The sequence below is a fragment of the Choloepus didactylus genome, chromosome 1, assembly GCF_015220235.1.
Source record: "Choloepus didactylus isolate mChoDid1 chromosome 1, mChoDid1.pri, whole genome shotgun sequence".
Lineage (NCBI taxonomy): Eukaryota > Metazoa > Chordata > Mammalia > Pilosa > Megalonychidae > Choloepus > Choloepus didactylus.
The window spans coordinates 184040683-184065980 of NC_051307.1; the positions used below are offsets into that span (position 1 = coordinate 184040683).

General features: G+C 40.1%; 1 protein-coding gene across 3 annotated transcripts in view; it reads right to left on the reverse strand.

The window, feature by feature from the left end:
- The window catches only part of OSBPL10 (oxysterol binding protein like 10), a 343529-nt gene that overhangs the window by 204217 nt on the left and 114014 nt on the right, over positions 1-25298 (reverse strand). For all 3 annotated transcript variants that reach the window (XM_037846487.1, XM_037846479.1, XM_037846492.1), the window contains exons 2-3: positions 21073-21248; positions 18264-18343 (exon numbers count right to left, since the gene is read on the reverse strand). In XM_037846487.1, coding sequence (XP_037702415.1) covers positions 18264-18343; positions 21073-21248 — 256 coding nt within the window. The remainder of the gene's footprint in view (positions 1-18263; positions 18344-21072; positions 21249-25298) is intronic.

The following is a 25298-nucleotide window of genomic DNA, read 5'->3' on the forward strand; positions in this document are numbered from 1 at the left end:
CCTCACACTTCAGAACCCAGCTTGAGTAATGCTGGTTTCTTTCCTGTGTCAGAGCAACTGGGCAGAGGCCCTGGTTCATTTACCGAGCCATACACAAGACATGATGGGGCAGACAAACCTGAGTGAGGCTTGGTTCCTGCCCTCAGGAAGACATTCCCAAGCTGGTGGAGAAGGTAGAACAAGATAATAAGTAACTCTACTACACAGAATAATGTGGGAGACACCATATGAGCCCCCCAACTCCATTCTTAGGAATCTACCCACAAGAAATGAAAACATATGTCCACACAAAGACTTGTTGGTGAATATTTTAGCTGCATTATTCATAATCACTAAAAAGTGGAAACACCTAAATTCCATTAACCTGCAGCTGGACAAATGAAATGTATTATATACATACAATGAAATATAATTAAGCAATAAAAAGGAATGAAGTACTAATACATGCCACAGTATGGACAAATTTTGAAAACATTATGCTAAGTGAAAGAAGCCAGACATGAAAGACCACATATTATATGATCATTTTTAAATAAAACATTCAGAAAAAGCAAATCCATAGAAATACAAAGCAGATTAGTGGTTCCCTGGGCCTGGGGTAGGAAAAGGGAATACCTGTAAATAAGTAAGAAGGATTCCATTGGGGTGATGGAAATGTTCTACAACTGAATTTTGGTGATGGTTGCACAGTTCAGTAAATTTACTAAAAATCATTGAATTGTCCAGTCTAAATGGGTGAATTTCACGGTGCATAAATTATGCCTCAATAGAGTTGTTAAAAAAAAAAAAAAAAAAAAAGATAAGTGCTAAAGTAACATGCAGAATGGGCTAAAGGGGTTGCCTTAACTGTAAAGGCCAACCTCTGACTGGTTGTAATTTATCACCAGCCTGCTCCAACCTTCCTCGCTGAATCTCTAGGTCTGGGATTCTAACCACTTCTCCACATTAGTCATTAGCCAAACTGCCATGCCTCCCTTATCCAAATTCTCTTTGACTCCCAGAAAACTACTCAGTTCCTTAGTGGTTAGTCTCTCCTAGATAATAGTAAGTGAATAATTCCTTTCCTTAACATTCACACTAATGTATGAATGACTAATAGGATATTTCTCCTAAGGAATATATGCTTTAAAAAAAAAACAAAAACAAAAACAAAAAACTAGGATCTTATTAAACAAAGTGTTTGACTATACATGATTTTTTACAACTTTTTATTTGGAAATAATCTCAAACTTGCAGAAAGTGGGGATGTGGGAGGGGAGCCAAACACCTGTAAACACTTTACCTAGATTCACCAATTACTAACCTTTTACCCTCTTTTATTTATCATTTGCTCCCTTCTCTTTCCTCCTGCCTCCCCTCTATACATATACATAAACAAGTATAATTATAATAAATAAAAATATTTATTTTAAATTATATACAAATAAATAAAACTTTTTCCTGAAGTTACATACGTCATGGCCCTTTACCCTTAAATACCTCTACTTCAGTGTGTCTTTATCCTAAAACAAGGATAGTCTCTTACATAGCCACAATACAGTTATTAATTAGATTTATCGAACCTATCGTCCATATTCCAATTTTGACAAAATTGAGTCCAGTCTAGTGTCAGGTATTGCATTTAGCTGTCATGTTTCTTTAGCCTCATTTAATCGGGAACATTTCCACAGCCCTCTTGGTCTGTCATGATACCGACATTTTTTAAAAGTACATTCTACACGGGCTATATTTTTGAGTAGGAACACCTTGAAATACCCACTGTTATCCTCAACACCAAGGTCAACAGCGGACCTTGCTTTATCTCCCTTCACAGCACCTCTCGCCACCTAACACAGTGCATATTCCTTTATTCTCTGCCCTCCCCCAACAAAACCAGGTTCCATAAAGCCACTCTTCCTGGTCCAGTGCCATATCCCCAGTGCCCAGGATATCACATTATGTGCATTCAGTATTTGTTGAATGCTACCCCCAAGTAGACCTTCTTCTAAGCCTCTTTCCTAATGTCAGCAAAGCAGAGCCCTGTCAAGCCCACCCTGAACAGCTGACGTTAAGCCTGGATTCTCTTTTCCTTAGTGAATTAATCATATTTGTCCACAATGAAGTTCAGTGCAGGATATGATCTTAGCTAAGAGTTGTCCTCCTGCCTTAAATCAAAACTTCACACAGAGGCCTCACTATGTTTAAAAAAAAAAAAAAAAAAAAAAAAAAAATCCATCAATATTCTGGACAGAAGACAGGAATTTCTGTTCCAGAAGAAAAGCACTATTTAAGTACAGATAAATGTAGAATGAATTCCTTCATTGGAAGCAAAAACTGCACCATCTTGTTTTTTCCTTAAAAAAAAAAAATCTGAAGGTCTTCTTGACGTAAAATAATCTTATAATCTTCCTGGGTACCAATGATACTTTCCTTTTGGGCAAAGCAGGAAGCCTAATTTTTAAATTACGCTTGAGAAGGTATGCAAAATTCTTGCATTTTATTAAGACAATAAAAAAATTCTCAAACTTTATTGTTTTAATAAAAGCTGTTCTTAAATCGTGTTTTATTTAGTTAATTTGATGGTGTGTTTAGGAGGGTGATGTTTTACACTTAGTTTTAAGTATCCAAAAGGTAATTATCTGTGAAAAATTCCAGAAGAAAAATGGCACTGAGCTTAATATAACATGAAAGTAAAAGGGCCCAATAGCTGAAAATAGGAAGGAAGAACCAAGGCAAGAATAAATCTTCAGATGAACTTGTCCAACTTTTACTGGGAGTTTATCAGTCTTAAAATCATCATATTCTATTCCCACCTCCCCTCAAAGACTTGCTACCTAGGAAAACGGGTATTACCTGCAGGACTCTGTGTCTCGACCTGGGGCACTCGGTACCCGGATGTGCCTCAAGATGCGGCATGTCTCTGCCCTTTACCCAAGAATTTGGGAAAAGAATGTTTTAGATTCTGACTTAAATTGTTAAACCAGGCTAATATCGTACAGGGTAGGCTGTATGAGTTGAGTGTTTTAGGGACACACAGGATTTCTAGAACTACTTCCAGGTGGACAACATTAGCCTCCTTCACTGTCCTCATGGCTTCCAGCAGCTCTGCTTATAGCGGGTAGGAGCTCACTCTCTGCTACCAGCCACACACCCCCAGCACCCAAGGGTCCCACTGAGGGCTCATCATTAATCACTGCTTATTTCAAATAAAAGGAGAAAACAGCACTTCCCCCAAAGAGCATTAAACTTTAAACACATCAAACCACATCAGGTAAAATCAGTTCCGACTAATGAGAATCTGAATCTTGCTGATCTGAATTGGCAGTAATTTGGAATTACCAAATATCTTCAAGGACACAGGGTTTTAAGACTTTCAAGTGATGAATATAACGAGAAGCAGGTTAATCAGATGGCCTGGTGGAGAGCTTCTCCCTGCAGGACAAAAGGATAGACTTGGCAGTGGCCTAAGAAAGCAATACACTTGGCAAAACAGTCTCTGCTCAGTGTTTACAAAACAATTTCTACAAACCGAAATTTTAACCATTTTATTAAGTATGTTTTAAAATATATAGATAATTAATTAATCATTGCACAGGGTGACATTTTCAAATAGGATCAACGGGTACACCTGAATCCCCAGTTTCTTTCAACCCTAACCCCCCAGTCACCTCCCCCGGGGCAACCCCCGTTACCAGCCCCTCCTATGTCCTTCCAAAGATATCGTCTGTGTTTATGCATGTGCGTATGTGTATCTCTCCCATCTCTCTTAGTGTGGCTGGTTGGTTGGCTCCAACATAGTACACTTTTCCTTTTTTTTTTTTCCTTTACACTTTTCATCACTTTAAAAGTTTGTTTAAATAGCTAACAAGCAAAACAAAACAAAAACTCTTTGATTGTTTAACAGACAGTTTTTACCTGAAACATTCCACTTTGTCATTTTTCAAGCAGTGCCTTTCCAGCCTTGCACTGTCCAGTACTGCCCCTTTGCCAAGGAGATCACCTCACAAGGCCCAAAGTGGCAGCGTCACCCCATCAGCCTAGCACCCCCTTTGGGAAACTAACTCAGTGCCTGGTTCCGCGCTGAGAGCATGACAGACGTGATCACATTTCAACCTCAGCACAACCCATGATCCAATCCTCACAACAACAAGTATTGTCCCCATTTCACAGACGTGGCTGCTGAGCCTCAGAGGGTAACTTGTCCCACGTGGCACTAGTGGGAAGGCAAGGACTTTGTTTTATATAGTTTTTTGTTGTGGTGGCAGTAATGTAGATATAACATAAAATTTGTCATTTTAGCCATCTTTAAGTGTAGAATTCAGTGGCATTAATTACACTTACAATGCTGGGCTACCATCACCATCATCCAATACCAAAATTTCTCATCACTTCAAACAGAAAATTTATACCCAAAAAGCAATAATTCACCCTTCTCCTCTCCCCACAGCCCCTGACAATCTCTAATCTACGTTCTGTCTCCATGAATTTGTTTATTCTGGACATTTCAAATAAATGGATTCATACAATATGTGACCTTTTGTCAGCACCGTGTTTTCAGGGTTCACCCATGTTGTCACATGTATCAGAACTTCACTCCTTTTGTTTTGTTTATCCACTCATCTGTTCATGGACACCTAGGTTGTTTCCACCTTTTGGCTATTGTGAATAATGCCGATACGAACACTGGTGTACAAGTAGGAAGGCTGGTTTTGAACCCAGTACTGTCCCACCCCACAGCCTACACCACCTGCCTATAATCCCGCAGCCTCACAGAGAAAAGACCAGAGCCACAATGGATTGTAGCAGAGCTTTTAGATGCAGGAGGAATCTGAATGTTTGGGCAGCCTATCACACTACTTTTGGGGAAAGTCACTACAATCAAGTTTTAGGAGTGGTTCTCAGCTACTACTCCTGAGTGATCCACCTTCAGGCAGAACATAGCTCAACACCCAAGTTAACCGTCAACAGATATGTTCTGGCAGAGCTGGGAAACCCTGTATTACAAAAAGAATTGAAAACAGTGAAGTTCTTAATGTCCCTTACTTATAACAACCACCCTGTAGGACTGACGTCATTATTTTTGCCAATTTACAGAAGAAGAAACTGAGGCTCAGAGAGATTGTTACTTGAGGCTGCGAAGCTATTTAGTGGCTCCTGACCTGTGTCGGCACAGCCACAAAAGAGACCTTTGACTCCAATTCTCTGCTACATCCACCAAACCAGATGCCCTGTTCTAAAAAATGTTGCTTATGTCAAAAAAAAAAAATAAATAAATAAAGATGGGAAAAGTAAACAGACAGGGAAGAAAATATTTGCATATCACATCTCCAACATGCATATAGTACCTAGAATATATAAAGAATTCTTACAACTCAACAATAACAAGACAACCCAATATAAAAATGGGCAAAGGCTCTCAAACAGATATTTCTTCAAGGCAGATATACAAACGGCCAATAAGCAAATGAAAAGATGTTCAACACCATAGCCATTAGGGAAATGCAAATCAAAATCACAATGAGATACAACTTCACACCCACTAGTTTGGCTATAATCAAAAAGACAGATAATAACAAGCAATGGTGAGGATGCGGAGAAATTGGACTCTCAAACATTGTTGGTGGAAATGTAAAATGCTGCCGTCACCTCGGAAAACAGTCTGGCAGTTGCTCTAAAAGCTAAACATGGAGTTATCATAACCCAGCAATTCCACCCCTAGGTATATACCCAGAAGAATTGAAAATACATAGTCACACAAATACTTATACACAAATATTCATACACCACCACTCACAATAGCCTTAAAAGGTGAGGAAAAATAAACCCAATGTCCAACAACTAATAAATGGATAAACAAAATGTGGCTTACTCATTCAATGGAATATTATTCAGTCACAAAAAGGAATAAAGTACTGACATGCTACAACTTGGATAAACCTCAAAAACATGCTTAGTGAAAGAAGTCAGACACAAAAGACCACGTATTGTACAACTCCATTTATATGAACTGTCAGAATAGGCAAGTCCATAGAGACAGAAACTAGATTAGTGGGTGCCAGGTGGTGGGTGGGGAGGGGGGGATTGGAGTGACTGCTAATTGGTACTGGGTTTCTTTTTGGGGTGATGAAATGTTCTGAAACTAAATAGTGATAATGGCTATACCATCTTATGAATATATTAAAACCACTGAATTGTTCACATTAAAAGTGTGACTTTTACATGTGTGAAGTATACCTCAGTTAAGATGGGGGCCATTTGCTGGCTCTGTGCCCGTGAGTACATCACTCACGCTCCCTGAGCCCCAGTGTCCTCACCTGTAAATTACAGTAACAGCAGAACCTGCCTTATAGGGCTGTTATGAGAAATACACATATTATTATTTCTTTTCCTAAAAATTTTCTCCTTATGATCACTATTTTCCTCTCTCACAAACAAATCAGGATACATTTTGTTTGAATGCTACTCCTGACTGATGTTCAGCAACTGGGAGCTAATAGCTCTCTATATAGAAAAGGAATCCTCATACCTGATCTAATACAAATATTTCCTAGTATTTTAGGAAAATAAAATGTGAGGCTTGAATTTAGATTTTTGAAGAAACCAAATCCAACACCACTAATACTAACACTCCTACGAATACTAACACTGATACTAATGCTACTAGTAACGATAAGGAGAGGGGAGGAAGCAGGGGGCAGGGCTGATGCTTATGGAGGGCTTAAAATACACTAAGCGGTTTACATCCACCCACCGAGTGGTGTCAGGGCCGGGTATGGAGGGTGCAGCCATGACTTCCCTGCACTACGAAGGCCCCAAGTGCACCCTGTCAACATGGGGACACGTGCACACTCTCTCTCACATACACACACATGCAACATGAGAAGCTCTAAATTACAGGAGAATTATGGTACCTATGGGAGACAAAAGAGAGACCACCTCTGACCCAGGTAGTCAGGAAGCCATCACAGAAGAACATGAGCCTTGAAAACCCTGTAGATGTTTGCCCCACAATGAATGGAGAGGGAAAGTCATATGTGGCAAAGGAAACAGCACAAAGGCCAAGTGAAAGTGCACAAAGCTAACTGCATGAGGTCAGAGGTGGACCCAAAATTGATGGGTATCCAAGACCAGGGTAACATTTCAGACTTTGTCTTAGGAAATGAGGTGCCATTAATGTTTGAGCCGGGAAGGAGCACAAGTATCAACCTTCCTTCTCTTCTGCCCTTGACAAAGCACATACTAGACGTTTTCTTGATAAAAGGCTCCAGAGGGGTGAGCAGTTAAAGCAGACCCTCCCACAAGAGAGCATCAGCTCCTGCTTTCAGGCTCAAAGGGTGTATCTTCATGTTGCCCAGACAAGACAACTGGAGCGATGAAAGTGACCAGGACAATGTTAAGGCCCAAATTTTCTTTTAGGAAGGAAGGAAGAAAAGAAGGGAGGGAGGGATGGAGGACAGGGGAAGCTACATTAAACCTTTTATGACTTAAAATAAACATGTCTATAGCTCACGAAAAAATGAAACTAGACTTTGGTAATTTCCCCTTTTAGAAACCATAAGGTAGTGGTCAAAACTTCATCAACACTGTTCACGGAGCTTTCTGTGATGATGGAAATTTCTATATCTGCGTTATGGCTACTGAGAACCAGAAACATGGCTAGTGGGAATGAGAAAACTAAATTTTAAATTTTATGTAATTTCAATTAATTTACATTTAAATAGCCTCAAAAGACTGGCGGCCTCAACACTGGACAGTGCAGTTTTAGAATCTAGATTTTGCCCTGACTGTTCTAGTTTGCTAATGCTGCAGAACGCAAAACACCAGAGATGGATTGGCTTTTATAAAAAGGGGGTTTATTTGGCTACACAGTTACAGTCTTAGGGCCATAAAGTGTCCAAGGTCACACATCAGTAATCGGGTACCTTCACTGGAGGATGGCCAATGGCGTCCAGAAAACCTCTGTTAGCCGGGAAGGCACGTGGCTGGCAGCTGCTCCAAAGTTCTGGTTTCAAAATGGCTTTCTCCCAGGACGTTCCTCTCTAGCAAGCTTGCTCCTCTTCAAAACGTCACTCACAGCTGCACTGAGTTCCTTCTCTTTGAGTCAGCTCATTTATATGGCTCCACTGATCAAGGCCCACCCTGAATGGGTGGGGCCATGCCTCCATGGGAATATCTCATCAGAGTCATCACCCACAGCTGGGTGGGGCACATTCCAAGCAAATCTAATCAGCACCAAAAGTCTGCCCCACAAGACTACATCAAAGATAATGGCGTTTGGGGGACACAATACATTCAAACTGGCACACTGACCAAGACTGTGTTTCTTTGCCTTCACCAACCTGTCAGCCCTGCTCCTGTGGGGGCCCCTACCTACTCCCTCCCCTGTCCTGACTACCTTGAAATTAATCTTACAGCTATGGGACTGCAGAGAAAAACAACTGAGACCACAGGAAAAGAAAGGAAGGAAAGAAGAGGAAAGATAGGAAAGGAAAAGAAGAGAAAAGAAAGTAGGGATAAGGAAGAGAAGAAAAAAAGAAGGGCATGGGGAAGGAGAGGGGGTAGGAGGGAAGGAGGAGGGGAGGATAAAAGGGAGGAAGGGAGGAGGGGAGGGGGAGAAAGAAAAGAAAAGTGACAACTAGCTATTTCATGTTAAACTCAAGTTAAACTCACCCCAGACTTTACCCTACCCTCTTCCTTTCTGCAGGCCCTCCAGTTAGCCTAATTATGGCAAAAAAAAACAAGTGGTCCTAATCACCATCCACCTCAGTAAATCCCTAACCTATTCCATGATCAACCAGACCCACAGCCACCACCACCACCCTTCAACCTACCCCCAACACTTAAAAAGCTGACGGCCTTTTGTTTCCAGAGTTGAGTTCTACTCTCTCCCCTACCATAGTAGCTTTGAATAAAATTATGGGTTTCACATTGTCTGGAGCAAGTTTTTTCTTTGAGAGTCCTTATTCTTTACATCTGTTGTTTTTCAGATAAGTGGAACAAAGAGAATTTGGAATCCCTTCCCACCTTTTCATCGTTCCAAATAGTTCTGAGATGCCCCAAATTTGTTAGCTCATAAAGAAAGGTTATATAATGTCATTTGTCAGATTACCACCAAATTCTTGGAACTCAACCAATGGGTTACTGGCATTGCTGCAAGTGCCCTCTCAGGATGAATAAAATATGGTTTATTTTGAGTAGAATCAACCCATATTTCTTCATTATTAGTTTATACATTTCGGCATGCATATTTGCACAAGTGGGGAGCCAAGCGATGGCTAGGAAGTTGGCCTGGATGATGTCTAAATCTCTGGGAGCCACGTGCTTTCAGATTCTACAGACGTCACTGGGTTAGTTCCAGCAGGTTGATGATTCTGGCTGTGTTGCTTACAAGCATCATGACCAAGATATCAGAGCACCTCTCCAAACCCTCTAGGCTCTCACCCCCAATGCAGGACAGTTTCTAGGCTTTTGCTATCAGAAGGCTAGATTTGCTGGGAGGAAGAATTAAATAGAACCTTCTCACTCTTCACACTTTGCTTTGGATTTAACCTGCAGTAAGACAGAAACTCCCACCCCCACCTCCCACACACATACAAACCTTCTAATTCCCCAGAAGCAGTATACACATCTCCCATGCCTCCCCAGATAAAGCCTCGAATGTCCCCAAACAGCAGTATCTACACACTTTGTGGCAACCAGGCTACCAGGGGGTGGGACAACTGGCTGGGTCTTCTCTACTCTCTCCACTCCCGTGCACTCACCAAGCAGGTGGGAAGAGCGGCCAGATGACAGCACACACAGCCCTCGGGACAGAGCTACCCACGGAGCATGCTCTCCCAGATCAGAGCAGACGTGGAACCACCCAGGGCCACGCCATTTGCCAGTCCAGCCCATCACTCTTCAGCCTTTTTTTTTTTTTCACTGTCCAATGCTCCATCATATCCTTACTATACCCCTACATCAGTGAGGTGTACCAGGCGCCAGGGAAAGAGCAGGGGATGTGAGTTAGGGAGTGTATCCCCAGTGTCAGGTGTCACTAGGAGGTCACGTAAACAAGGCAGGGCCTGAATGGACATTAGCTTCCACACCAGTGGTACAAGGGGACAGGAAGAGCTGCCCCATCTACCCTTGGGGCTGTCAAACCCCAGCTGCCACAGTTGAGCCCCACACAAATTAATATGCAACAATCACGCCAGGCAACAGAGAAATAAGAACAACCTTGTGATATGAGCAGTTTCCGCATGAATATGTATCTATACACTCCCTAAAATTCAACAGCTTTTGCTACTCATTCAGGACCTCCTAAGACTAAAATGAATTTGAAATCCTGTATTAGACAATCATATGCTTCCATGACCAAATTACCATAAGACTGTATCCTGAAATTTGCATTTTAATTTAGAAATACCTAGCAAGGACAATGAGCCCTAACCACAGGCCAATCTGGTTTAACCAGTGTCTTTAAATCCTTTAGCCAGACAAAGCATCCCTGGGACCTGCACTCTTTCTAAGTGAACACAGTCCTGTGATTGCTCTCCAAAACACATAGTCAAATGAGGGAGTCAGGCAGGAAACTGGATCTTTAGAGGCCAATGTGATAGGTACAAAGAGAAGGCAGTTCTGGGCTCTTTGAGCCAGGGAAAAGATTTCAAATGAGTAACTGATCATTGTAAATGGCTTCAAATGCCCAAATATCTACATCTCCTTAATTTCCCTCATAGATGAAAATAAGTTTGCTACATCTTGCAAGTTGTCAGATAGACAAAACACCTGTAAAGACTTTCCTTTATTTCCTCAATTTCGCATCTGGAGCTAAACAAGAGCAAGACAAAGAACAAGGGATAAGAAATGAACGAGAGGTTAGTATAGGTTGGAGTGAAATAGTGACACATCCCAAAGTAATTTGGACAGAGAATAAAAAATATATTTACAGCCTCACCCCACCCCACCCACCCCCGCCCTGAGGAGCTGGGGGAAGGTGCAGAAGAGGTGGACTTCCTCACCTGGACTGGTGCTGATGTTGTCACAAACATTGGGACTGGCAGTTTGATGCACTGAGCCCTCGATCGTGAGACTTGCCCTTATGAAGCTCGTTACTGCAAAGGAGAGGCTCAACTTGCATATAATTGTGCCTAAGAGTCTTCCCCTGATTGCCTCTTTGTTGCTCAGATGTGGCCCTCTCTCTCTCTAACTGAGCCATCTTGACAGGTGAACTCACTGCCCTGCCCCCTACGTGGGACCCGACTCCCAGGGGTGTAAATCTCCCTGGCAATGCAGGATATGACTCCCAGGGATGAATCTGGACCCGACATCATGGGATTGAGAATATCTTCTTTACCAAAAGGGGGATGCAAAATGAGACGAAATGGTTTCAGTGGCTGAGAGATTTCAAATGGAGTCGAGAGGTCACTCTGGTGGACATTCTTATGCACTATACAGATAACACTTCTTAGGTTTTAATGTATTGGAATAGCTAGAAGTAAATACCTGAAACTACCAAACTCCAACCCAGTAGTCTGGACTCCTGAAGACGATTATACAATAATGTAGATTACAAGGGTGACAGTATGATTGTGAAAACCTTGTGGATCACACTCCCTTTATTTAGCGTATAGATGGATGAGTAGAAAAATGGGGATAAAAACTAAATGACAAATAAGGTGGGATGGGGGGATGGTTTGGGTGTTCCTTTTTTACTTTTATTTTTTATTCTTATTCTGATTCTTTCTGATGTAAGGAAAATGTTCAGAAATAGATTGTGGTGATGAATGCATAACTGTGAATCATACTGTGAACAGGTGATTGTAAACCATGGACGATTGTATTGTATGTGAATTTATTTCAATAAAACTGAATTAAAAAAGAAAAGAAATGACCAAGAGGGAAGGGCAATAGCTGGATGGAAGATAAAATGCAATGGAGAACTCAAAAACATTCTAAGAAACAGGCTCCCAATCATAAACTCACACAATCATTTTAAAGGTGAAAACCTAAAAACAGAGACGGGGTAATGGCCAAAGTCTGGTCTTATAGTCCATCCTCACAGAGATGTAAGCTGCTCATGAAAACAAATTTAGGTGATTTCTATGCATCACATATGCAGAAAAAAGACTGGAAGGATGGACCCCCAATAGGCATTCATATGATCTCTCTGTATTTATCTACACAGAGAAAATGACTGGAAGGGTGTACACCAAATGAGGTATACGATTTCTAGATATACACATGCATAGATAAAAGGCTGAAAGGACATATATCTAAATGGTATCAGAGATTACATCTAGGGGTGGGATTTAGTGTTGTTTTTTCTTTACACTTTCCTATCTTCTGAATGTTATATACTATTATGGGTCATAATTTTTTAAAAAGTAATGCTTTTGCCTTTATGGGGAAAAAAAGTCTTTCACAAGCTGTCAGTAGTGAATTCAACATTAGAGTATGTTTGTGGTTGGGACGGGAGGAATTTGGGGGTTGGAATATTGGGGGTACTGCTCAGAAAGATGCTAGATGAGCCAATAAGGGAATCTCTGAGCTCCAGCAAGATTTTGAACCCCCACGTCCCATCTCAGCACTGTTTAGTCGGTTGAAAAATCTCTACTTTAAGAGGAAGTGATAATCATCCCCACAAATCAGCTATGCATCCTTTAAAGCTAAAAAGTCAGGGAGAAGATACTAATGCTCAACTAGCAAAAAAGCAGACACTCCACTCATTCCTACACTTAGAATACAAGTCAGCCTGACAAGTGAATCCACCTTTCACATCCGGATGAAAAAAAAAAAAAAAAAAAATCAAAGAAACGTTGAAGATAGAGTGAGTTACCATCAACTTTGGCTTTAAAAATTTTCTAAGTGCAATCAGAATTAAAGCCAATGAAGCTAAAATCTTTAAAATTTAAATGTCTTTCCAGTGCTTCTTAATTTCTTGACTATTGTCTCTTTGTCCCACTTTTCACAAAAGTAACTTGAAAACAGTATTGTTCATAAATTTCTCCAACTCCCTACCTCCCTCCTCCCCCCAAATACCGACTTCCATTGATCTTAGATGACCTTAAGTTCTCTGATGTGAACATTTGAAAATAATGGGGCCTATCTGAAAACAGACACCTAACCACAAATGGGTAAAATACAGACTCGTTTCCCTTGAGGGACTGCACCATGGGCAGCAGAGAGGCGGCACTTCCAAGCAGCCACCTTACTGAAAATGAGCACCGGCTTCTGAGCCCCTAATCACTCCCACCTCTTCACATCAGCACCTGCGTTATCTTGCCTGAACCACATGACAGCCTTACAAGTTAGATATTGTTCCCATTTCAAAGACGAGAAAACGGGATCAGAAAGAATGAAAATGACCTGAGCAGGTACACCCAACACAGATGTGGCAGAGCAGGAATTTAAACAGAGGTCTTCTCATTCTTAACACCACAATATTTTTCCTAAACCAGAATGGCATGAATTAGAGCATGGTTCTACACAAGCAGAAGAAATCGTTAATTCAAAGTTTGAGGACCTGCCAAAAATGCTTACTTTGTGTAATAAGCTTACAGGCCCCCAAAATTAAAGTGAATGGCCAACGTTACTTTCAAACTAAATCAGTAAAGAAAATTTTGGCATCAGAACCAATGAATAAGATTGGAGAAGGGATCCCTCAGTTATATAATAGTTACACATGTCATATTATAGAGCGGTCCCCACTAAGTTCTAGAATATAGGGATCATGGGGAAGGGGAGTACCATAATGAATCTTTCTGATGAGCTCCTGCCAAGCAATTAGCTTTAGGTGGGGTGGGCACCATGTAAGCAACTTGGGCAGTTGCATGAGATATTTTTATAAAATCTCATATTTATAGATATCTCCTGTTGGTTCTGTTTCCCTAGAGAACCCTGACTAATACAAAGGCCAACACATATTTTTTAAATCTGGAGATTAACTTAGGGTCATCCAACTTTTATTTTTGCAAGAAAAGCTAATAAGAACCACCACCAAAAAAATACCCTACTCACTAAAATGGCTAGAATTAAAAAGACTGACAATATTGAGTGTTGGCATGGACGTTGAGAAACTGAACTCTTACATGTTGCTGGCAGGAACGCAAAATGGTATAACCCTTCAGAAACCACTTGGCAGTTTCCTATAAAGTTAGACATACACTTAGCATTCAATCCAGCAACCCCTCTTCAGGCATTCACCAAAGAGAAATAAAAACACACATGAAGGCCTGTCAGAAACCTACAGCAATTTTATTCATAATAGCCCAAAACCAGGGAAAAAAAAAAAAAAAAAACACAAATGTCCATCAACTAGTGAATAGAAAAACAAATTGCGGGACATCCATGTAAAGCAATACTACTCAGCAATGAAAAAGAATGAACTACTGAAACACACAACAGCATAGAAGAATCACAAAAGCATTATGTTAAGTGAAAGAAGCCAGACATTAAACACTGTATAATTCCACTTAAAGAATATTCTCACATAAGCAAAACTATAGACGGATCAGCAGTTGCCAGGAGCTGGGGGTGAGGGGAGGGGATTGACCAGCATGAGAGAGCTTTTTGGGATGGTGGAACTGTGATTGTGGTGGTGATTACGTAACTATATACATCTGTCAAAACTCATTGAACTTTACATTTTAAAGGGGTGAATTTTACTGTATGTAAATTATGCCTCAATAAGCCTGGCTTTTTAAAAAACAAACAAACAAACAAAAATACCCTATCATCTTCTACAATGAAAAGGAAATACTATTTTAACCTTTTGAAAGCAAAGCCACATAATTTCTGAATAAAGAGCAATCCTTTATATTGACTAAGGGCCGTTAGGAACAGCTCCCTCCTTGTTTTTCTCCTTTCACTTCTGGCTCCACAGGGAAGAACCTCATCAGGGACCGACTGAGGCAGATCTCGGTCTGGACCACTGTACTGGTTATCATCAAAACCTTGAAAGTTCTAGAATTCTGTGCATCTGGTTATCCTGCAATTCTCACTTGGGTGAGTTTAAATGCTAGCATCATCTCATTTGCCTAATACTTGTTGCAGGGAACACTTGATTTTAAATAAAAAAAATTTTAAAGGTTAAATTCCAAGCAGCTGAGGGAGAATGATAAAGAACATAGGTTAAAAAAAAAAAAAGGCCTCAGCTATGCATTTATTTCTAGTGCCATGATGCAAATTAAGCAGCCATCCTATAGTTAACTGGATATCAAGTTCATATTCACTTTAAGCCTAACTTCATTTCCACTACTGCCCAAGTAGTCTTGGACTTTATGTTTCTGCTGAATAATAAGGTCTTTTCACAATTTAAAAATTATTATCCCCTCACTGATCATCCTAGCTAAGCTACAAAAATAAAGGTGGTTTTATTTATTTTCTTAAATGAGTGATAGCAGCAATCTTACCTCCAGTACTCAAATAAGGAATCCTATAGGCTTAACTTCTAAACCATTATTTACTTTGATTCTAATATTTATAGATCAGTATTTCTGAAACTAAACAGAGAATATTTCAGAAAATCAAATTCTCCTTCCAAATTCTCTCTCCTCCTCTTTCTTACTACCATTAGGATGACTTTTAACTCTCCTTCTCTCCAGTAATTTATCAAAAACCACGGCACTCAAGAGTGGGTTCCCCTAACTCACTTCTGACTCCCAAAATAATTTCCAAATGAATCAATGATTTAAACATAATAAATTAAACTATAAACTCATTGGAAGAAACCATGAAGAATGCTTGCATAATTTTGTAGCAGAGAAGTCCTTTCTAAACATGACACAAAACCAAAAATGAAAATATTCATAAATTTGAGCCCCAAATATTAAATATTCTACATAGCAAAAAATCATGCAACGTCAAAATAAAAATGACCTACTTGAAATATCTACATTACAATGACAGGCAAAGGACAGATATTCATCATATCCACAGAGCTATTGCAAATCAAGGAGAAAAAGAACTCAAGAGGACCAGGTAAAGAATATAAATTGGCAAGCAGTTCACATCAAAGATTACATGTGGCCAAGAAACATGTGAAGACACTCTAGCCCCCAGTCATAATTTTAGAAATGAAAATGATGGGGTATCCATTTTTTACCTGTGAGACTAGCAAAAACTGAATGGAAATAATAGCCACAGTTGTTAGAAAGAGGGGAAAACACACTCTCACACACAACATTGGTGAGAGTACAGATTAGGGCAACTTCATTTAGAAGACAATTTAGCAACATTTTGAAAATTTAGAGAATACATATTCTATGACTCAGCAACTCCACCAGTATAAATTATCCTATAGATATATACCTACCAGCATAAAAATACATAAGTACAAAGATGTTTATTACAGCATTATATATAACAACAACAAAAAAAAAACCCTACATGTTCATCAGTAGAACACTATCCAGCCATCCAAAAAGAGTGAAGTAGATCCATAAGTCAGATATGGAAAGATCACCAAAATACATTAATAAGTGAAAAAAAAGAAAGACAAAATAGTATGTAACCTATGTCCTAAAAATTTAAAAAAAAAAAAAAAAAAAAAAAAAAAAGATGTAGATACAGACACAGACAGATATTTGCACATACCAATACATACTAACACATAGCTAAAATTACCATAAGGTTATACAATAAATAGTGAACAGCGATTATCTATAATGAATGTAAATGACAATAGGTGGAGACATAGTCCTTTTCATTTTATTCCCTCTGTTCTGTTTCTATAAAAGCAAAAAGATACTGTGATGGTTAGGTTCATGTGTCAACTTGGCCAGATGATGATAACCAGTTGTCTGGTCAAGCAAGCAATGGCCTAACCATTACTGCAAGGACATTTTGTGGCTAGTTAATAAACCAGAAGGCTGGTTTACTAAATCATCAGTTAATTGACTGCATCTGCAATCAATGATCAACTAAGGGAGTGTCTTCCACAAATAGAGAATCCAATCAGTTGGATTTAATCCAATCAGTTGAAGACTTAAGGGAGAAGAGAGAACTTACTTTCTTCTTCAGCCAGCCAGCTCCCCAACCAGCTGGGGAGCTCATCAAAGACCTTCATTGGAGTTGCCAGCTCGCAGCCTGCCCTACGGCATTTGGACTCATGCATCCTGCCCTATGGAATCTGGACTCATGCTTCCCCACAGCTGTGTGAGACACTTTTATAAATATTATTTATAGCTATCTCCTGTTGGTTATATTTCCCTAGAGAACCCTGACTAATATACATATAAAAGGAAAAAAAAAAACTGTCCTGCCTAGGTGTGTATAAAACACTGAGGAAATATCCAGAAATGCTATTGTAATTCCTGGAAAATAAAGGAAGCCGAGGGGAAAAAGCTTAGAAGTAGGGCCCTATTACTGTTACCCAAGACTGAGCTTTGGGGCAAGTCACCAGTGGCATTTCAAGTGCAACTGTCCTAAGCAAGTCAAGGAAAAGAGGATGTCTCTTTAAAAAATAAAAAAAGAAACAAGAAAAAAATTAAAAATCAAAAAGATATCACTTCAGAGTTGTATTAAGAGACATAACAGGAAGGTATAAGTGAGACATTGCACATGGTCCTGAGCAACAAAGCAGGCAAGTTACAGTATCTGGAATCTTCGGAAGTGTGAAGTGAGGGTCTTTCTACCAGAAACATGAATATGGGAAAAAAAAGACAGCAAATGGATCTAATAACTAAATTTGAATTAATATAAAAGCAGTGACCCTTTGAACATTAAATTTAACTAATAGTTTTTGCTCTGGATAAAGTTATTTTGCAACTATTTTCTTTATTTTAATGATAGGAAATCCTCTACAATAAGCCACAAAAATGCTCATGTCATATCTCCCACGCATCTAACACAGGATCTCATACTGAATCCTGAGGAGAAAATAGCTCATATTTAGGTGCCAAATTACCCGGGAACATTTTTACACACTTAAAATACAGGAGTAATTTAGGGTCTAAGTTTTATTTATGGATCAGTGGCAACAACCAGTCTTGATGAAATGTAAATCTGACTACTCTGCCTCCACAATGAACAGATTTCTCAACAGACCAATAAACAGCTGCCTAAGTTGACAACACAGAAAGCAACTTCCAGAATCAGTTCCCATAAACTGCCTGCTCACCTCTGAATTCTACCTACAAGCAAACCCAACTACTTTTCTCCTGGCTTTAAACTGAAATGCTGCAGACAAGTACAAATTCCATTACAGAGGATAATTTAAAAGATAATATGGAAAAAAGTTTCCCCAAGGAAACAGAGCATTGTGGCTGGAAGGGTAGCCTTTCTTCCCAGATGCGGCTTACCTTAGAACTTGTTTCCATGTGGTATTTGGCACAAGCGCGAAGCTGAGTCACCCAATACTGTTTCTCTTTTGCATCAGAAGCTAAAATAGAGAAAGAAACACTTGTAGAGATTGTTCCAAAACATATCCACCCTATTACTACACCCACCTAAGCAAGTGGGAAGCCCAGGGAGACAGCGGCAGAGGGAGAAGACATATCAAAACAGTCTCAGGAGGCCTATACTTAGACCAAAAGACAAATTACACTAAACCTCAAAAGAAAATTCCCTCTTGAACTACATTAAATATGTACTCTGAAATGTCTGTTTTAAGAACAATGTTACCTTTTACTTTTTTTAACCTCCTCAGAAAAAGTCTTTTCTATTCCCTTAAAAAGGCAGCAGGGAAAGGAAAACATGATTATTTTTAAATGCCTAATAGGTGTGGCTAATAGGAGTATCAAAGTACGGTTTTTCGGGGCCTTTTGTTATCCACCAGGGTTGTATTGTGTAGTTATTAGCATTTAGTTGAATTACCATTTTGATATACATATTCACAAGGATTGATAGCATATTTGGACAGAACAAGATACAAAATGCTGCATTAGAGATCCTCAAATTTCCTCCAAAGCAACGTTAAAAGTGTAGGTCAACTGCATACTCATTTTCTTTCATCTACACCCAATTTCTCAAATGAAACATATTAAAATTATTTTATTAAAGTATCATGAGCATATACTGTATTCTGACAAAACCTAAGCCATCAATTTAACTATTTAACTACTTACTGATCCCCCTGGAAATTACAATCATTTATAAAAACGGGCAAAGTGTTATTTGTAAATAAAAACCTGACTTCAGCTTGAACCTTCAGGTGATGAAATCTATAGTCAAGAAAGAAGAAACTCTTCCACTCAGTCCCATTTAGGGCATGGGGATGGTGCTTCCAAATCAAAAATAACTTGTCCATTAGCAGGCTTGAGGCACAAAAATGATAAGCATGGGATGTGACTAGATGAACTCAACCGCTGAAGAGAGACAAAGGATTCTGAAGAAAAGTAGGGCCATTTTCATTAGGCCCACTACCATCCAAAGGCTCAGAGCTGAAAACTTTCAAAAAAGCTGTGTCTCTCAAGACATGATGATCCAACACCACTCACGGCAGTACACTGTGAATACAGGCACGAGTAAGTGAGAAGTGAAATGAAAAAACCAGTACCTTGTTGGATGGGCCAAGGACTAGACATAAATATGCAGAAATATATCCTGCATCTCTTGAGGTTGATAAGTTGAAGCTAAATTTGGCTCTTGTGATTATTTCATGCAGATAATTAAACTTTAACATTTGCTCTTAAAATTATCCCTTAAAAAAACCTGGGGTTCAATAATCCAGAGAATAATAACAACTCAAAGTCAAAATGAGATGGCTCAATTGTCAAATTAGTTGGATTTTTCTTTTGTATGGGTTCGGGTCATTTTATAGACCACAGGAAGAGGGGAACGTGCCATTAAGCTTTTTACTGGCTATTGTCTCCGTTCTGACAATTTATTCAGCAATAAACAGCAAAGCGAAGCCCAACATCATATAAATATAGACAGCTGGAAAGCACAATGAATGAATCTCAAAACAGAATGTGAATCTTATCACATTTTCCAAAAACTAAAAAACTTCCTTCTTCAACTACATGAATTTTTATTTCAAAGATTTTTAGATTAGTTTATGGATTCTGAAATATGATTTGTATACAGATAATTTAAAAAGTATTAGCTTATTCTAGTTCTTGGGTAGTAAAACTTGGCAGAAGAACAGTGAAAATTGAACTGTTGAGAGGTAAGGAAACAAGGCTCTCTGTCTGACTGCAGAGTGACCTATCATGGTCAGTTCCTGGGTGTCAAAGAAAGATAAAACACTTTATACTTAGCTCTAACTCGTGGAAAGAGGTGTCATATAAGAAGGCAGACTTCTTAACCACCTCCCATACTTAATGCAAACCACCTTTCCTCAGACCTTAACAGATAATATTGACTGTGCATTCATGTATCTGCCTTTGGATTTTTGTTTGGTTTTCTTATTTCCTTACAAGAAAGCTGACAAAAGAAGCATGGCAATGCAACTATAACAGAATCCTGGTAGAATGGTCTAGCAATAAATTACACTGCTATAATCAAGACACCGTTTCTGAAAATCTGTGATGGCGCTGCCTTGGGGGTGGCAGGAACTACAATTACGGCTGAAAACTGGACATAAGAATCATCCTCATTCCTCAGGATGCGGAGCAGAGGTCAGTTTTCAAGAAGCAAAGTGAAGGGGAGAAAGCATACAAAGGGCAATTAACACCAGTTGGCCTCCTCAGGCTCAAATACTACTATGATTGAATGAAACATAAGTGAAAACAATTCTAGAGCAAATAGGACCCTCTACTAAGGGATGGCTCCAGAGAGACTTTGAAAGGCGCATTATGAGCTTTAAAGGACTCATCTTATCCTACAGCAGGGCCTCTAGAGGCACTGTACCAAAAATTCATACTATGAGGTCAAAAAATATATATACTGAGCTAATGTTTAAAAATCTTCAAACGTCCTAAGGCTCAGCAGGCTTTAAAATCACTTACCTTTCCTGTGTCCTTAATTCCTCAATTACGGGAATTCCTAATGTCAGCTCCGTCTCCCCATTCCAGGGATAACAGAAGCAGCGGCTATCACCACAGAGCCCTCCAAACACAGCAGTTTGTTAAAGGTGATTTTTAAAAAAGAATGCGTGTGCCATCACCATGGTAACTCTGAAAGCAGCCCTTGGGGACTGCCTGAAACGTTACCCAGAGCAGAACATACCTCTCAGCTTATACATCTCTCCATTAGCAGAGTACACGACCAGCATGTGGGGAGCTTCGTCACTCAGGGACACTATGGCTCCAGATAAAGTCAGAGCTCCTCGAGGCTTCTGGTGTTTGCTTTGCTCATTCACAAAATATTGCAGGATGCCCGCCTCAAAATCCAGCACAAAGTACCTGTGCAGAAAATCACGAGTGCATTATTTTTCTCCTCCAGCACATTCCCCACAGCAATGCAGAAAAGAAAAGCAATCTTTAGCATCAAGCCCCCAAATTCATGAAGGTGGAAATCAAAAGCCCCTCCCAGGGGGGAAGTCAGCCTGTGAGTATGGAGAGAGCACCTGATTGTTAAATTAGATTGGAATTTGTAACATGACATCGCAGACAAGGGCCGGGTCCATTCAGGACTTGGTGCAATGCCCATCACTTCCCCCGGTGCCCACAGATACCACATTAAACCTCAGAGTGGCAAAAGGCTTCCAGATGCATTTTTTTTTTATTTGTTGGGTTGGTTTTTTGTTTGTTTTGTTTTTCTTTATTAACTTCAGTTTTATTGAGATATATTCTCATATCATACAATCATTCGTGGTGAACAATCAGCTGTTCACAGTACCATCAAATAGTTGTGCATTCATCACCTCAATCTATTTTTTGGACATTTTCCTTATACCAGAAAAAGTAAAAATAAGAATAAAAAATAAAAGCAAAAAAGAACACCCAAATCATCCCCCCCACCCTATTTTTCATTTAGTTTTTGTCCCCATTTTTCTACTCATCCATCCATACACTGGATAAAGGGAGTGTGATCTATAAGGCTTTCACAATCACTGTCACCCCTTGTAAGCTATATTGTTATACAAGCGTCTTAAAGAGTCAAGGCTACAGGGTAGCAGTTTGATAGTTTCAGGTATTCACTTCTAACTATTACAATACATTAAAACCTAAAAAGCGTTATCTATATAGTGCGTAAGAATGCCCGCCAGAGTGACCGCTCAACTCCATATGGGATCTCTCAGCCACTGAAACTTTATTTTGTTTCATTTTGCACCCCCCCTTTTGGTCAAGAAGATGTTCTCAACCTGACGATGTCAGGTCCAGATGGCAGATGCATTCTGACACGGCCTCTCCTAATATGCTCTATATGACTCCACAGAACAGCTGGAATTCACTGGGCCTCTAGGAGAGGTCATTTTACACCTAGGTGGCAGCAAGCTAGGCCAGCAGCATGGGTGCTGGGAGGACGGCAAACACCTGCCCATCTCAGAGGCTCCAATCAGCTCTCCACTCCCGGGCATCACTCTGCCAGAACTGGAAGTGCTTATACAGCCATCTGGACAAACTCCACTGGGCCCTTCTATGCATAATTTTTCACACAAATAAAGAGGCAAGAATTCCCTCTGTGCACTGGAAGATTAAAATGCCGCCGAGCTCTGCATCCAAGGTACAAGAAGGGAAAGGGGAAATACAAGTCTCCTAATTATTGAACATATCTTTGTAGCCAAATATCTGCTTATTTACACTTTTTAATCAATCAACTAGGAAGTAAGCCCAAATTCCCTTTCTCCACCAGGATGGAAATGTCTTCACCCAGTACTCAAATTCTCCCTATGACCTTAGAGGTCCAGCCCAGCCCCTACGGACTTTTCCAGCCTTCTCACTTTCTACTCCACCCACACTGGCCTTTTCTCTCTTCTTTCATGCTCGCCAAATTACCTCTCACCACAAGACTTTTACACATGCTGTTCACTCTGTCGGGAGCAACTACTCAAAGTGTTGTCTACAAATTTCAAGGGCCTGCAAACTGTTACCAGTCCGCAACAGCCTTTTAAAGCTTTCCCTGTAATTTGGCTTTGCTTCCACCTCCAACTTCATGATCGCTTGTTTCATTCAATAGCTCATATGTTGACAAACACACACAAGCTGCATACTAGTCATGAATCAACCACAATGCAATTGAAAAACAAAAAGCAGGTCCTTCACCAGAGTGTGAGAAATACTTGTCTGGAATATGATCCCCTGTGCTTGGAATACTGTTCCCTCCTTTCTTGCCTAGTTAATTTCTCAGTCTTCAGGAACAGCTTAAGAACCACCTCAAGAAAGTCTCTCCTGACCAGGTCAAATATTTCTCCCACATGTTCTCACAGCACCTTGAACTTCCTTCAGGACACTGGTCCCGGCAGGAGAGTCCACATTTGTATCATTTCCTGACTCAATGTCTCTTTTCCCCACTTGACTCCACTCTCCTCGGGGCAGGACTGTTTTCTCCCCAGTACCCAGGACCGTGTCCAATCCTTCGTTGCTCCTCAGTTAACATCTGTTCAGTGAATGAAGGAAGAAATTTTTAAAAAAAGAAAAAAGAAAAAACCCTACTGAATTCCACAGGTCCTAATCTGTACACTAAGGCACCTGGGTCACTACAGTGAACTCACAGAAGCTCTGTAAAATATTTTGCACTTTTGACAGGCACACAGTGATACCCAACATCAGTCAAATACCATCTACACTAAGTCAGGTAGTTCTCACAATTTCAACATCAGATTGCACTACACTGTTTTTGATGACATCCTATTTGCAGCTGCTATGATAAAAAGTGAACATCAGTGTGGAACAGAAAAAGAGGGAAGGAGTATTCAATATGATTCCAGGGTTTGATAAGGTGGGCAGTGTCCCAGGTGCACACATCCCATTAATAAGTAATTGTGGTAATTTAAGGGGAAAAAAAAATATTTTTCTTTCAATTTATGTGTATTATTTTTTTCAAATGGCTACTGAGCTGTTAGGACATAAATTTTTTTTAAGTTATTTGGATCTAAATACTTAATAAATGGAACTGTTAGATACTTCTTTTAACCTAGGTACTCAATGGACCAAGAAAGTTTGCAAACCTCCAACCCAATTCATTCTCCCAACCAGGTGCACACTGTCATGCCCATTTTACAGACATCCTGAAAAAACTTGTCTGGGGTGACGCCATCAGTATCACCGGAATCCAAGCCCATCTCATCTGGGTCTAAGCCCAGGCTCCATGCACTGGAATGATCACACACTCTCCGTGATTCTCATTCAGTCCCCCCTTGTCACTTTCTCCTTGGCACCCCTCCTGTACCTACTTGTGTAACTGATTCTCCAAGATTCCTGCTCCAAGAGCACCTCTTGGTTCCCCAGATGCTAGTCAAGTTGAAAGCTCCTTTGCCTGGCAACAGAGGTCCCTACTCATCCCCTCCCCACAGAGGAAGGCACAGCTATTTCCTGAGCACACGACTGCCCAGTTCCCAATCCCCCAAAATGCCAGTTCCTCCAAGAAATCTTCCAGTTTTAATTCTGTTTTATCATTCCAGATGGTATGACCAAGACTATTTCTCTTCCCTCCTTTCTCTTCAGTCACTATAATAATAGTTCTTATGGAAGGGTAAATGGCCCCTGTTCCAGTTTGCTAATGCTGCCAGAATGCAAAACACCAGAGATGGATTGGCTTTTATAAAGGGGGTTTATTTGGTTACACAGTTACAGTCTTAAGGCCATAAAGTGTCCAAGGTAACACATCAGCAATCAGGTACCTTCACTGGAGGATGGCCAATGGTGTCCGGAAAACCTCTGTTAGCTGGGAAGGCATGTGGCTGGTGTCTGCTCCCAAGTTCTGGTTTCAAAATGGCTTTTTCCCAGGGCATTCCTCTCTAGGCTACAGGTCCTCAAAAATGTCACTCTTAATTGCTCTTGGGGTGTTTGTCCTCTCTTAGCTTCTCCAGAGCAAGAGTCTACTTTCAACGGCCATCTTCAAACTGTCGCTCATCTGCAGCTAGTCTCTCAGCTTCTGTGCATTCTTCAAAGTGTCTCTCTTGGCTGTAGCAAGATCGTTCCTTCTGTCTGAGCATTTATAGTGCTCCAGTAAACTAACCAAGGCCCATGCTGAATGGGCAGGGCCACACCTCCTCGGAAATTATCCAATGAAAGATCTCACCCTCAACTGAGTGATCACATCTTCAAGGAAACATCCAATCAAAAGTCTCCAACCTGATCAACACCAATATATTTCCTGCCCACACAGGACATTATACATCCAAACCAGCACAGCCCCAAATAGCCAAAAAACATCCTGAAAAAGAACAACACTAGACTCACATTTCCCAATTTAAAAACTTATTTCAAAACTACGGTGATCAAAACAGCATGGTACTCACTCAAGGATATCACAGAGACCAACTGAATCAAATTTAGAGTTCAGAAATA